The 15,750-nt window shown below is 33.3% G+C and overlaps 1 protein-coding gene across 4 annotated transcripts in view; it reads right to left on the reverse strand.

The window, feature by feature from the left end:
• Nucleotides 1-15,750, reverse strand: part of IBTK (inhibitor of Bruton tyrosine kinase) — a 91,272-nt gene that overhangs the window by 47,074 nt on the left and 28,448 nt on the right. For 2 of the 4 annotated variants that reach the window (XM_058734555.1, XM_058734553.1), the window contains exons 7-16: nt 15,518-15,635; nt 15,253-15,433; nt 12,938-13,061; nt 10,787-10,964; nt 7,566-7,740; nt 5,737-6,336; nt 4,444-4,530; nt 3,329-3,411; nt 3,206-3,243; nt 2,650-2,746 (exon numbers count right to left, since the gene is read on the reverse strand). In XM_058734555.1, coding sequence (XP_058590538.1) covers nt 2,650-2,746; nt 3,206-3,243; nt 3,329-3,411; nt 4,444-4,530; nt 5,737-6,336; nt 7,566-7,740; nt 10,787-10,964; nt 12,938-13,061; nt 15,253-15,433; nt 15,518-15,635 — 1,681 coding nt within the window. Of the gene's footprint in view, nt 1-2,649; nt 2,747-3,205; nt 3,244-3,328; nt 3,412-4,443; nt 4,531-5,736; nt 6,337-7,565; nt 7,744-10,786; nt 10,965-12,937; nt 13,062-15,252; nt 15,434-15,517; nt 15,636-15,750 lie in introns of all 4 variants that reach the window. The other 2 variants (XM_058734554.1, XM_058734552.1) reach the window with 1 other exon arrangement.

Here is a 15,750-nt window from a genome sequence, read left to right on the forward strand (position 1 = left end):
CAACATAATAAAGACCATCTGTGACAAATCCACAGTTTAATATCATACTCAACAGTAAAAATCTGAAAGCTGTTTGTCTAAGATCAGGAACAAGACAAGGACCCCCACTCTTGCCACTCCTATTCAACATAGTACTGGAATTCTTAGCAAGAGTAATGAAGCAAGAAAATGAAATAAACATCATCCAAATTGAAAAGGAAGAAGTAAACTGTCTCTGCAGGTAACAAGATCTTATATCTGGAGAACCCTAAATACACCATCAAAAATCTATTAGAAGTAACAAATAGGGGCACCTGGGTGGCTCAGTTGGCTAAGCATTCCACTTGGTTCCAGCTCTGGTCATGATCTCACAGTTTGTGAGTTCGAGCCCCAAGTCAAGCTCTGCACTGACAGTGTGGAGCCTGCTTGGGATTCCCTCCCCCACACCCAACTTTCTCCCTCCCTGCATCTCTCAAAATAAATATAGAAACTTAAAAAAAAAAAAAAAAAAAAGAATGAACAAATTGAGTAAAAATTGCAACATAAAAATCAGTTGCTTTTCTATGTACAATGAACTATCCAAAAAAGTATTAATAATCCCTTTCACAATTATATCAAAAAGAATAAAACACTTAGGAATAAACTTAACCAAGGAGATAAAAGATCTGTATTCTGGGGCACCTGGGTGACTTAATCATTTAAACATCCAACTCTTAATTTCAGCTTAGGTCATGATCCCACAGTTTGTGAGTTTGAGCCCTAAGTCAGACTCTGCAATGGCAATGGAGAGTATCTGCTTGGGATTCTCTCTCCCTCCACCACTTGTGCACATTCTCCTTCTCAAAATAAATAAATAAACTTTAAAAAAAGAAAAAGATCTGTACTCTGAAAACTATAAAACATTGATGAAAGGAATTAAAGATAACAATAAATGGAAAGATATCCCATGTTCATGGATTGAAAGAATTGATACTGTTAAAATGTCCACTCAGCCCAAAACAATCTACAGATTCAATAAAATCCTATCAAAATTCCAATAGCATTTTGCACAAAACAGAAAAAGCAATCCTAAAATTTATATGGAACCACAAAAACCCTGAATGACAGAGTAATCTTGAGAAAGATGAACAAGGCTGGAGGCATCACACTTCCTAACTTCAAATTATGTTGCAAAGCTACAGTAATCAAATACAGTGGAACACAACACGGAGCCCAGAAATAAACGCTCATTTTACAGTCAATTAATCCTCAACAAGGGTATCAAGAATACAAAATGGGAAAAGGGTAGTCTTTTCAATAAAGGGTGCTAGGAAAACTGAATGAGTAAATGCAAGAGAATTAAGCTGGATCCGTACCATATAAAAAAATTAACTCAAAATGGATTAAAGATTAAACCTAACACCTGAAACTGTAAAACTCGTAGGAGAAAACAGGGAAAAAGATCCTAGTCTTGTAAATGATATTTTGGATATGACATCAAAACCACACACAATAAAAGCAAAATAAGCAAGTGAAATTACACGAAACTACAAAGCTTCTACAAAGCAATGTTGAAAACAATCAACAAAATGAAAGGCAACCTTCAGAAAGGGGAGAAAATATTTGCAAACCATATCTGATAAGGGATTAATATCCAAAATATATATGTAAGAAACTCCTACAACTCAATAGCAAAAAAAAAAAAAAAAACAACAAAAAAAAAACCCACAAATAAACTCAGCTAAAAAATGGACAAAAGAGCTAAATAGATATTTCTCCAAAAAACACATACAAATGGCCAGCAAGTACATGAAAGGTGTTCAATGTGAATAATTATCAGAAAAATGCAAATAAAAAGTATAAAAAGTGAGAGGTGCCCTTACACCTGTTAGAATGGCCATTATCAATAAAACAAAAGATAACAAGTGCTGGCAAGGATGTAGAGAAAAGGGAACACTTGTGTGCACTACTAGCAGGAATGTAAAATGATATAGCCACTATGGAAAACAGTATGGAGGTTCCTCAAAAAATTAAAATATAACCACCATATGATACAGCAATCCCACTTCTGGGTATTTAGCCAAAAGAATTGAAATCAGAATCTTGAAGACATTATCATGTTCACTGCAGCATAAGTAATAACAGTAAGGATATAGAAATAGCCTAAATGTTCACTGATGGATGAATGGATTTAAAAAAATGTGGCATATACATACAGCTGAACACTCCATCACACCTATGACCAAAAATACTTTGTAACTAAAACATCAGTGTATTGCTTGACAAAGTATATAAACATAATCTCTTCATAAATTTTGATTCAATTCTTCGTCTAGTTCTTTTCCCTCAGATATATTATCACAAGGGGGAAAACAAACAAGAAAAAACTTTGTAAAGTGTTTGTCAAAACCATATTCCATATCATCAGTTCCTCATCTCAATCATGTAAGTAGTAGGGTATGAAACTGTTCAATCTAATCTCAACCATTATATATAATTCTTACAGAACTCATTTTCACAGAGGTAATGAAAATTTTCTTTATCCACTCCTTTACTATTAGTAATCATCCCTATTGCTTATTCTAAATTAAGCCTCTGTTGATGGCTTATTTCAATTAGATTAAAGATTCATGTTGATTTTGCCATTATTCAATTATATCTTAAACATCTAAAATGTCCTCTTATGAATACCTTTTATCACCACAGCTTCATCAGTATAGAGGTAGTCCAAAATAACTTTCAGTATGTCAGAATGTATTGGCATTTCCAGAGCTGTACAAGTGGAAGCCTAAATAAAGTAAAATAATTAATTTTAAACTACAAAAAACTACATTCTGACTGGTACAGAAAATTCTGAACAGGAATCACATCAAATGCAAAAAAAAAAAAAAACAAAAAAAAACATTTATAAAACACAAAGCTAAAATGACATACGTTTAATTTTAAAATGCCTTATAGCATGGAGTAGCAAGAAAAATTGAAACAAAAACCAAATACACTGTTATTCCAAATACACGTCTAAATAATAAAGGGGAAATTTTGATTTAAGAAGCCTTTCTGCAATAAGTTTTAATTCTAAATGCTATTTTCCAGCAGGCTTCAGCATAAATCAAGTTTAATACAAAAATAAAATTAAGTTAAAATATCAGGCTCCCATTTTTAATTTCTTTAGTATGTTATACTAAACATATAAAATATATTTTAAAAAGTATGATTACCAGCCATGTGTTTTCAACTTAAATCTTACCTCAATCCATGAGCTACTCAGCATACTATGAAAATATTCTGAGAAAAGAAAAAGTACAAGCTATTAGAACAGTAAAACAATACTAAAACCAACAAATCAGGAACTAATAAAAAGTATATTTACCAAGTCTGGCACAAAGAACACACTTATGACAAGTAAATTCCTTTCCATCCACTGATTTCATGGTCACATCACATAGAAACGAACTGAAAAAAAATTTTTTTTAATTGAAGCAAGAGTGATTTCTTTACATATTTAGCAAGTAGAAAATTTATTATAGGATTTGGCTTAACTTGATTTTGTCTTAATTAAAGATAGCAGACAACAAACAACTTGAGGGCATACATACAAATAAAGTACTTCATCTCCTTCCACTGGAGGAAAGATAAAAAGGGCCTTATAATAAAGAATATTTAAAGGGAACTGAATACAGATAAATATTCAAGAACAGACTTCTAATTTTCCTTTTTCGGTACAGGCCAGACCAAGTTTTAATAATATAATAGTAAGTGACATCATGATCAAAGGTCTTTAAGTCAGTTCCTTTTACAACCTATTCTTTGCTAAGCACAATCTAGATATCTCCATAGTTTCTTTCTCCAGAACTTTTCACCTACAAAGTAAAAATACCTAAAAACAAAAACTGTTTTTTTTAATATGTATGTATTTTGGGGAGAGCGCAGGTGGGGGAGGGGTGCGGGAGGGAAACAGAGGATCCAAAGTGAGCTGACAGACTGACAGGAGCGAGCCTGATGTGGGGCTCAAAGTCAGGAACTGCAAGATCACGACCTGAGCGGAAGTCGGACGCTTAACCAAGCAAGCCACCCACATGCCTCACAAAAACTTTTTAATAAATTATATTCTAAATATTTTTTATTATTAAAAAACTTATACTAAAGGAAATAATCATCATAATGATGCAGAGGCATAATTAGTTTGATTTTAGGGTAACACTATTTCCTACCTATTGAAAAATACAAAACTTGGGCCAAGAAAAAAAAAAAATTTTTTTCATTTATAATGAAAAAACTGTTAAAAAACTGTTTAAATGTCTTACTGAGAAGTTAATATTTTATCCACTTACCTTAACAGTTCTCCAATATTTCTAGAAATGAAGACTAGTAAAGGTAAGGTATCTATTCACATATTTTGTTTCATATGTCAGTAAGAAGAGCTCTGTTTTCATAGTTAGGTTCAAAATCTAGAGATGAAAAGTTTGTCTTCATTTCCTAACTTACCATTTTTTCTGATTTAGCTTTGATTTGTTACCAGTTTTCTTCTCAATAACATTAATTTTTCCATTTTCAAATCTGACTCCATCTAACCTGTCAAAGAGTAAAAATTAAGTTGATGGACCAAAACGAAAATCCAGCAAATTACAGTACCTTACATCTGAACCTAATTATATAATTTATATCACCTAGAAAAGTATCTCAACAAACCCTACTCTGTGATAAAAAAAAAAAAAGTACCATATATTCTCCTTCCAATTTTAGTTCAATTCAAAGTACAGTTGACTTGTGAACAATGCTGGGGTTAGAGTCACCACCAGCACTCCCTCCAAGGAGGTGATATCTGCATATAACTTTGACTCCCCAGAAACTTAATGACTAAGAGCCTACTGTTGACTGGAAGTGTTCCCAGTATCAAAGAGTAGATCTGTTTGTATGTCTGTGGTTTGTATGTTATATTCATATACATATTATATTCTTGCAATAATGTGGAAAAAAGAAAATGTTAAGAAAAACATAAGAGAAAATACATTTACAGTACTATACTGCATTTATCACAAAAAATCTGAATACAAGTGGATCTGCACAGGTCAAACCCATGTTTCTCAAGGGTCAACTGTATATTAAATATCATCACTGACAAAAAATATATCAAAATCATACCACAAAGCCCATTAGTGTTTTTATATAGGAAACAAGATATACACTGTTCCTCTGCTCCTACCCCACACATAAGGTTATACTTTCACAAGCAATATACATACTTTAAGAAAAACAAGAATTCCAAAGAATCTAGCTTATATGACAAATACTGTCTTAGGCATTTTACACATGCTATATAACAAAACTACATGAGATCACAATTATCCACCCCCCCCCCCCCATTTTCTTTACTGAGAAACTGAAGTTCAAAGAAACTAAGAAATCTTGGCTCCAGCCAGTCATAGTAAAGAGGCACATATAGGTATTTCTAGTTCAAAAGATAGTTCTCCTTCCAGCATACCACACTGCCTACCATTCCAGATCCCTGTTATACAAACACCATAGAGAGTTCAAACCGACTAACAGCCTCCTCATCCTTTAATGTTTTAATCCTCATCCTTTAATGTTTTAATCCAGTGAGTCCTGCAGAGATAGCTTTAGAAGAAAGGAAAGAAGGAACATATCCATGTACCTCCCTCTAAAAAGGAGGGTTGGGGAGAGAGTTGGGGGAGGGGAGAAGAGGAGTAGACAAGAAAAAGAATTTCTAAAAGAAGGACATAATGAGGTTCAAGAACAGATATTAAGGAGAGGCCATACCTACTACTCAAATTACTGAAACCAAATTTCTTTGCAACATTTTGCAACATTCTTACAGGATCATCTTCCCCAATACTTTTCCCTTTATTGGAAGATTTAGGTTTGCTTTTCTGCTTTTCACTAACTATGTGAGCTTGATTACTTCTGTAAACTTCAAATGCTGACTTCTGATTATCTTCATGGCAATTCATTTTATTTGAGTGAGAATTCAGAGCGCCCTGATATTCTTCTGGTTTTTTGTTTAAGTTTATTCTTGGTGTGAAGCCATGAAGTAAAAAGTCACAAGTATCTGTGTATATAAATTGTAAAAGGTACTCAAACAAGTCAGGATGAACCTTCTCTATCACAAAGAGATGGCATCCTGCAGAATCTTCATCTTTCCGGTAAACATCTGCAAAGTCTAAAGTAGTCCCATCTGAAAGAAACAATTTTTGAAAAAAGTCAGAATGCACTGCCAAAATATATTTATGTGCAGGGAAGATTCTATTGCCAACTTGAAATGTCACATCATGTATGTTGTCCGTTTCATCTGTTTCCCTTAACAGTTTGCCAAACTCTTCAAAAAAGGATGATGAAGATACAGCTGGAATTTCATAAAGGCTAGAAATGAAACAAAAAATCATTTTTACTTTCAAGAAAATGAAAAAAAAAAAAAAAAGCATCCCTAGCCTTTTCTCCTTTTAAAGTACAATTTCTTTTTTAGTTACAAACTTACAAGACTTTATATCTGGTATTTCCTAAAATATAAGCATACTGCACAGTCTTAGATACTATATTACTCTTTAAAATGTTTCTATTCCTTTTTCTATTTTTCTCCTAAACTAAAATGACAAGATTTAAATTTTCCTTTAAAAGCAGCATTTTCTATTTCTATAGGGAAACACTAGGTTATAAATCCAAATGACCACTTCATAGAAATTTTCTAAGTGACTGTAACACAAAGAACTATAAAACTAAAAACATCCAAAAAAGGGTACAGTTCTCAACCTTTTCTTTTGTATCCTTTTATTCTTTATCCTTTTAAGTGAAGAAAACCAAATATACAAAGAAATGAGCAAATACTTCAGGTATGATCCCAGAATAGGTCAGAAACTCAGGAAGTAAAGATAAACACACACACAGACATACAATCACTCCACAACACTGATTGTTTCAATACTGTAAGAATGTTATCACACCTTCCCAATCCACATTCCACCCTTCCAGGTAGGGGAACCATCCTCCCAGTTTGTCCTGGATTGAGGGGTTTTCCAGGAGATGAGACTTTTGGTGCTTTAAATGGGACAGACCTGGGCAAACCAGGTTGGATGGTCACCCTGCTTCTAGGATTTCTTCCCAACAGTACCCTATAAATATTTATTAAATATTTAATATTTATCTTAACCTGTCATCTCTCTACCAATGTGACTTAGGAAAGATTTGCACTGAGAGTCACACTACCCTACAGATGATTATATACTACCTCTTCTTTTATTAATTTTCATATTCAAGGGTTAGATATTTTTTCAAACTACATAACAAATATTTATATTTCTCAGAATCTGGGAACCTAGAGTACATCTTAAGTACTACAATATAAATAAATATTGTGCATGTACATATGTATCTTCAGTATTTTCAATAAATATCAGTTTACAAACGAAAAGAAACTCTCATCATTTCCTATAACAAATTCCACCTTTGAGTTATCCAGCTAATATGATTTTATGTCTAAAGTCTCTTCAAGTCTTGGCAAAAGCAGTTCAATTAAATTTGTTCCAGCAGCTACTGAAAACAAAAGAAAGGGATTATTTCTTCTAAAAAATGAAATTTAATATATACAAGTGTACCTTGTTTTAGGATCTGACTGCAGGATTGCAAAGTTGCATCCACTTGGATCTGTGCTGACACTAACAGCTCTATGGGCAAAAGTAAGTTTCTCAAGTCGAATTCTTTCATACACACTATTTATATCAGAGACACAAGACACATCTGATGAGGAATTATGAAGATTTGATAAAATCTCTGCTAAAAAGAAAAATAAATAAACTTTCATTAATGGAGGCTTTATTGAAGCTATTAAAATGGTTTAAGAGTAAAGAAAATAGAAAAACAACTAGAATATGGAAATATCTTTCATATAGCAGTCCTCTTGAAGAACTATATCCTCCCTCTCTTCAACACAATTTGTACCCTATGTACAGGTATTAAACAGGAAATTTTGGTGAGTCCATTCTCAATTATCCACAATTTCATCCCTTTCAGCAAAAACATCCTCCACACTGCAACCAAAGTTATCTTTCTAAAAAACAAATCTAGTGTTATACTGGCTTCTAAAATTCCTCAGCTTGCATTAAAAATATGTAAATTTAGCATCCTCATAATTTGTATGCTTGTTTGTTCCTCCACTTCCTTCTCCATTCTTCCATTTATTCAGCAAATATCTGAGTGACTACACTGTGCTCCTGTGATACAGTGATCATCAGTCTATCCCTTGTGATACAGTAGTGATGTTAGACATGTCCCTACCATCTTGGAGTACACAATGTAGCAGAGAAGACAGATGTTTAAACAAATGATTGTATCATTACAAGTCAGATCAAGGCTATGAAAGAAAAGTATGAAATCTGCATGCAAAGAAATGACTCCAGCTGCAATATGATGAATGTTGGAAGTAATTAAAAATAAAAACAAAGAGATCATTTAGGAAATGACTTTAATAAGAATCCAGAAAAAAATAAATGATAACACTGAAGTTACTGTAGCAATGAAACTCGAGACAAGTGGAAAGATTTCAGAAATACTTGAGACTAAAGTGAAAAAACTTGGTGACAGATTGGATACAGGGATGGGCGGGGAGGGGGGGGGATGTGAGGTGTCAAAGATAACCATTTAGTTGGAAAGAAAACATTGCAAAACAGATGTGGGAGCAGAGATCATGAATTCAGTTTTAGACCACTAAATATGGCTAAGATACAATTCCAAGGACTTCCTACATTTACAAGTCAAAACCTGCATTTTGGTTACTCTCTCAAATCCACTCTATTTCAGTCTTAGAGGGCTTTCCTAATCTTACTCTGATACTCAAGTTATTTCAGTTTCTGTGCTCTCAAAAAACCTAACATAAATATATTAGTATTTTTAAACTGTAAATATTTATATACATGTCTACTATCCCTACAAACTTACGAGTGTCTGAGAACAGGGGCCCATCTTACATATGTTTTGTATCATTAAAGCATAGTCCTATATCTGGCATGTAGCAAATATACTTTAAATGTTTACAGACTTGCATAATCTATAAAGAAATAAAAGAAATACAACAAATCATTAATAACCCCACTGTGGCTTTATGATTTCGAAGAATGTTTGTAATTGTCTGAGTATAAGTGTGCTCTATATATGTTTTAGCATACAATAACTGATTTATTTATTCAACGGATAGCTTAATAAGGGAATACTATCTGTCAGAAAATATGCTGAATGCTAAGGATACAGTAAAGCAGTTAAGGTCCTTGCCATCTTAACAGTCTGATAGGAAAAAAGCATTAAAAAAATTAGTCACAAAGATAAATACATGAAAACAAATAAAAATGAACTGCATCATGAAAATACAAAGGGAATATGAGAAATGAAATCGGGTACCCTCAATTTAGATTATGGGATCTGTGAAAACGTTTCTGACATATAAATTAAGCTGAGATGTGAAAAATTAGAAAAAGCCCTGGGACTACTGAACAAAACTGAAAATCTGAAGGTCAATGTGACTCGAGAGTGGTAAATGAAAGGGAGAGAAATCAAGATGATTTCAGAGACACAGACAAAGGTCAGAGCAAGGGCTGTAGAGGCCATGTTTAGCAAGTGCAGAAACCATTAAAGAGTTTTTAAAAACACAGGAATATTAGAATCAGATCTTAAAAGATCACTCTGATAATCAGTTAAGAACAGATAAAAAGAAACAAGAGTACAAATAAGGCAACATATTTTTTTGCAGTTGTCCATGTGACATGGGCTATGGTGGGGCCAATGAACTGTGAAGAAGTAAATGTATTCTAGTTTCTCCAGAAGAAAAATCAACAGAGAATAATTATAATGAAAGAAAAAAGTTGCTAACCTAAGTTAAAAAACAATGCAAGTAATCCAAACATTTATAAATTTATAATCAGAAAAAATTAAGAATGAACTATATAATGAAAAGCTTCTATTTTCAATGGTGGCATCTTAAAGCTATCCTTTATATTCATCAAGGAATGAAATAAAACATCTCTATCTAGCAGCTGTTTAATATAACTACCTTTTCTTTTTAAAATTCTCAATAAATATGAAAACTTTATTCTTCCCATAATTTTCCCTTAAGTTATGAAATGTACTGTTTAAAAACTTTAACTGTATATATACATGTAAAAACAAAAGTACAAGCCACCCAATTCTCAACGTAGGGAGGAAGAGTAAAAATGGAGCTTGGAAGATGGTTCAAATGCATCTGAGGGGCACCTGGGTGGCTCTGTCGGTTAAGCATCTGACTTTAACTCAGGTCATGGTCTCGCGGTTCGTGGGTTGGAGCCCCACATTGGGCTCTGTGCTGACTGCTCAGAGCCTGGAGCCTGCTTCGGATTCTGTGTCTCCCTCTCTCTCTGCCCCTCCCCAACTAATGTTTTGTCTCTTGCTCTCTCTCAAAAATAAACAAACATTAAAAATTAAAAAAAAAAAAAAAAAAAAAAAGCATCTGGGAAGCTGTTTTTTTTTTGTTTTTTTGTTTTTAAACTTTACACTTCCCGACCCCTTGAGCCAAGGCTAGCAACAGTGTAATGTTCTATTTACAGTAGTGATCTTCTATTACTGATAGGAAGGAGCCGTGACCTCAAGATCTACTGAGACAGATGAAAGGTTGAAAACTCGATTTAAGTGGACTGAATTCACTCTGCTTACCTGCACACACACAAACCACAATCAAAAGAGGAGACCTAAGGGTAAAACCTAATAATACTTGTCAAACCTAATGATAAATACTTGCAAAATTAAAAAGTTAACTGAAAGGTACTTTATGTGCTACTCACATATATGAACTGACCTTTCTTTTCAGAATTCTTTCTTTTTTCTTCAAACCACTTCCCTTTAAATCCTTCTCCATCCTGTGTGACAAATAAAATGTCTTTTCTATTTAAAGCAATATCAGAAATGAACACCTGGCGTGGATAGGCCCATCGACACTGCTTCAGGGAACTGCTGACTGATCTCCAGCAAAACACCTAAAACCAAATTACACTGGAATATAAACATATTCCCATACAGCATTTGAACAACCAAAAACTGAAATCAGGAAAGAGTATCTATAAAATAAAAGTTCTAATTAATGTTTCAATGTTCATTCTTCTATGGAAAAAAGATACTATAAAAATCTATTTTTAAAGAACTGTGTCTTTCAGAAAAAAGTATATCAAACAAATACGAAGCATTAAAAATATTTGAAAGACACTCCTCTTAAGAAGAAGTAATCTTCAGTATTACTTGTTTTTGGCAAACAGATTTGCTACAATGATAAAGAAAAAATTATGAAAGCTAAATCTTAGATATCAGACTTGTGCAGTACCATCTATTTGCAAGAATGAAAATCACCCTATGAAAACCCAAACTTTAACTCTCAAAAAAAAGATGTATGAATAACCCAATTATAAAACTAAAACAAAATCTTAGAGATAGAAAACTCATAATACAGTTATGGCTTCCAAGTGGTTCTGCAAATCTTAGTGTTCCTGAGAAATGGCTTAGACGCTGACGCTCAGGGATGGAGAAAATAATGAGAGGTGGGGTGCTGAGTTTCACAATCCAGCTTTATCCAGAGCAGCAACTCTTGTCTGCTTTATATATTTGCATTCCAAGAAAGATCTCATTTGAAAAATTAATACTGCTTAGTTTTAGAAGTTCAATCCCCTCATAATTAAAAAAACTAAAAATGGTTATCTGCCAAGGTCACTCAAATTTACATAAAAAAGACTATACTGATTGATTCCTTCAGAGCTTGGTTTTCATAGTAAGATTCTAATTTTGCAGAAAGTAAAAATCCAGAGGTATAAACTAGATCCATATTAATGTAAATGAAACATATCCTAGAGTCAAATGTTTTTTGTACAATTTTGTGTAATCCCATGCCTCTGCTTCCATTAGTACAAATTAGAACTCTAATTCTAATATACTTCCCTATGTTAAAATGATCAACTATAAGTTTATATCTGTTCAGTACCAGTAGGTGGAGCTTTGATTAATTCTTCAATTTCAAAAATGTCAAATTTTATAGCACTATGTAAACCTCAGAAAATATTCTCATTGTATGTTTCTACTTCATTAACAAAAAGCAATCTGTTTTTCTAGCCACAGTGTAAAATTCTTTATGTTACTAATGTATACTTTTAATTTAACAATTTCATTAGAGAAATGTACTGACATATTTGAACAGGGAACTAAAATTAGAACTCTACTTAAATGGAGAGAGATTAGAGAGTCATCATATAGTGATCTAGAAATACATTATCTTTTATATATGACAGTTATAGTCTCTGAAAATATACATACGTGTATATTTGTTTAAAACTAAATCTGGAGAAGGGCAACTAGGCGACTCAGTCGGTTAAGTGTCTTGACTCTTGGTTTCAGCTCAGGTTATGATCTCACGGTTTGTGAGTTCGAGCCCAACATCAGGCTCTGCACTGATGGTATGGAGCCTGCTTGGAATTCTCTCTCTCCCCCTTCTCTCTCTGCCCCTCCCCTGCTCACTCCCTCTCAAATAAACTTAAAAAAAAAAAACCAAAAAACACTAAATAGGGGGAAAACTTTCTAATTATGCACCAAATTTTTATTACTACCTGTTTAGCTATTACTTTTTTTAAAGAGTAGTTACATATATCATATCTATTCAACTTGATATCTTTATCAGTACTCAGTATACATATCAAATAATCCATCAAAATCCCGTATTTCCATTTTAAGCGCAGTAAATGAAATCTGGAGCTACGGTTTTAACTAATGTTTCACAGGGCAGCTTTGTTAATGTCCTCAAACTTTCCCCGAAGTACCAGCTCCATAATAATTAGTACTAGATGTCAAAAAGAGAGAAATAAAGTCAATAGAAGTCATTATCATGGTAATTCATGTTCGCATTATCAGATCCTCTACAGTTATCAACTGAGAACAAAATTACTACATTTTTGCATAAATATACACTCACCCTTCCAGCTCCATCCATTGCAAGAATGCAGATTTTCTGACCTCCATTTTCCTTCAAATTTTCAGGATCAACCTTGTATTCCATACGCCCCCCAGAAACAAGAACTTTTTTCAAGTTTAGTTGCCTAGGTGAAAAAAAAATTCTACATTAATATGTTCTCTAAAATACACATGCTCGATTTTAAAGAAATTACTATTCAAACAATAATCTAGGGTGATTATTGTGAAAGGTAAAGGAAGATGATTTGGACTTTGGTATCCTTAGTCCCTTCTTTCCATAAGTTTCCCCTACATAATGGCCATTTCTTTTTATAGCAAGTCCTTCCCTCCCAAATGCCTCTACCCACACATATACACACATTTGACACTTATAGCCCCACTTGCTAATGCACACGTTCACTCTATTTTAAGTAACTGATAAAACTAAAAGCTCCTAAGTATATTTGCAATTTAACAGAAATGAAAAACTAAATTCAAAATAAAACAAATTCTTAATTTCAAATATGGACAACCCTAAATAGCTACAGCTACCAGGAAAATCATTACTAATTTAATAACACATCCACTAGCCATTCCATTATATTTGCACATGTGATATGCCCATAGCATTGTGTGAAACCTACTGCTAGTCCAGTCATTGTACTCCCTTTCAGATATTTTGCTTGCATTAAGATTTTTTATTTTTTACTTTTCAAAATTACTATGTTGTAACAATTTGTAACAAAAGAATTTTCTTAGTTAGAAACTTGGCTATAACATATTTGCACAATTTAATGTTATTTATCAATAACAAAATCTAATATCCAAAAAAAACTACCTCATGATCAGAAAAAAAGCTAGTCAGTTCCAAGAAACATTTATGTTCACACTTTCATGTTTCTAAAACTGAAATATGACCTACAATTAATACCCTTCCAATTGTTACACATAGAAGCTAAATTGTGGCAAACTGATGGTTGACATTCTCTGCTCATAAGCTAATTTCATGGATGGAATCTGTTTATGAAGTACCATCTCATTTACAATAGCAAAAGCACATTTTGTTGCATTTCAAATTAAATGCCTGATTGCTTATTTAAAAGTTAGTTGGCTAATCTTTAGAAATCCTGCAGACTATTGCTTCCACTAATTGAGCTATACTCTTCCAGGTAGTTGAATTTCATCTTATTTGTTCCAAGATGTATTTCTCTACTTGTATTTATTACTGTAATTATTGAATAAGATAACATATAAGCCAATAAAATATTACTCTTAAAAGAATGTTTTTTTCTGAAAGTTGAATACTTTGGAATGACACATGAAATATGTAAAGCAAAAAGCTGCCGTCAAACCAGAAATGGATTAATCGACTATATAAGATTGAAAATGTATAAAAGGTAAAGGACTCTTACCATATTAATTTATCTCACAATTGTTTTAATCACTTGCTCCTTACACTGTTCAAGATGAAATCAGAGATGACACCTTCTGGGTATGGCTTATGCATGAAAGATAGGGAGGGAACTCCAACTGGTGGACCTAGTGATACTTACACCTTAGTTCTAGGATTCCCTGCTTTACCTGGCTTTTTGATGAACCAACCAACTACTGCTAAATTAACTGCATTCTACTAGACTTACTTTCAGTAACAACAGGCTACACAAATATAAAGATAAAAAATATACCACTTAGTTATAAATACATGGACTGAATCCATGGTATATGATTAACTATTTTTTTTAAATAAAGAAGTGCATAACAAAAAAAAAAAGGGGGGTACACATGAACCAATGATGATTGTGTCACAAACCAAGAATTATAATCTAGTTTTGTGTACCTGAAGCATTAAAAAAATGAAATTTATAGGTCACCCATAACCATATGTTAAGCATAATTCAGAAATACTGCTTTATAATTTACAGAGAATTTTAATTTTTTAATGTTTGTTTATTTTTGAGACAGAGAAAGAGTGTGAGCAGGAGAGGTGCAGAGAGAGAGAAAGAGACACAGAATCTGAAACAGGCTCCAGGCTCTGAGCTATCAGCACAGAGCTGGACATGGGGCTTGAACCCACGAACCATGAGATCATGACCTGAGCCGAAGTCAGACGCTTAACCGATTGAGCCACCCAGGTGTCCCTACAGAGAACATCTACTACATACATTCCCTGGATGCTTGTCAAAAGACTAAGGTCATCAAATGCAAAAACCCTTTCCTTTCAGATTTAAATTTTCTCCATTCCACTTCAGATCATATAGCATAAAGCTGATAATCAGAGTTTTGCTGGAAGAGTTGAGTTATTATTAAAGTGAGATTTCTTTACAGAAATACACTTACTTAGAAGCCATCTTCTTGCACTGATAGTCTGTAAGTAAGTAAATATCTCCCCTCGTGGTAACACAGACTGTGGCCCCATCACTTGCAGCAACCAAAGACAAAGTGATATCCTTATGATGAAGGGCAGAGACCTGACGAGGAGCAGTTACATACTTTTCTCCATTGGGATCTGGCAAATAACCTAAAAAATTGCACAAATAAATCACAAAATATCCACTTTAAGAATTCAATTTTTTTTTCAGACATTGTCATCAAGATTTCTTACCCAGTTGTCCACCATTTAGTCCCATAGTGTAAACAGCTTCTCTAGTCCATAGCACTGTATGAAACCTGCCTGCTGCTACTCCAATGACTGTCCTTCCTTTCAGATATTTTGCCTGCATCTATTCAAAAAGACAAGACAGCAGTTTACTATGTATCTATGAACTAGTACAATTTTTACAAGATCCAGTTGATGAAGGTATCAATATATGGCATACTCACCATCAGTACCCCCTC

This window comes from Neofelis nebulosa, chromosome 6, assembly GCF_028018385.1.
Source record: "Neofelis nebulosa isolate mNeoNeb1 chromosome 6, mNeoNeb1.pri, whole genome shotgun sequence".
Taxonomy (NCBI): domain Eukaryota; kingdom Metazoa; phylum Chordata; class Mammalia; order Carnivora; family Felidae; genus Neofelis; species Neofelis nebulosa.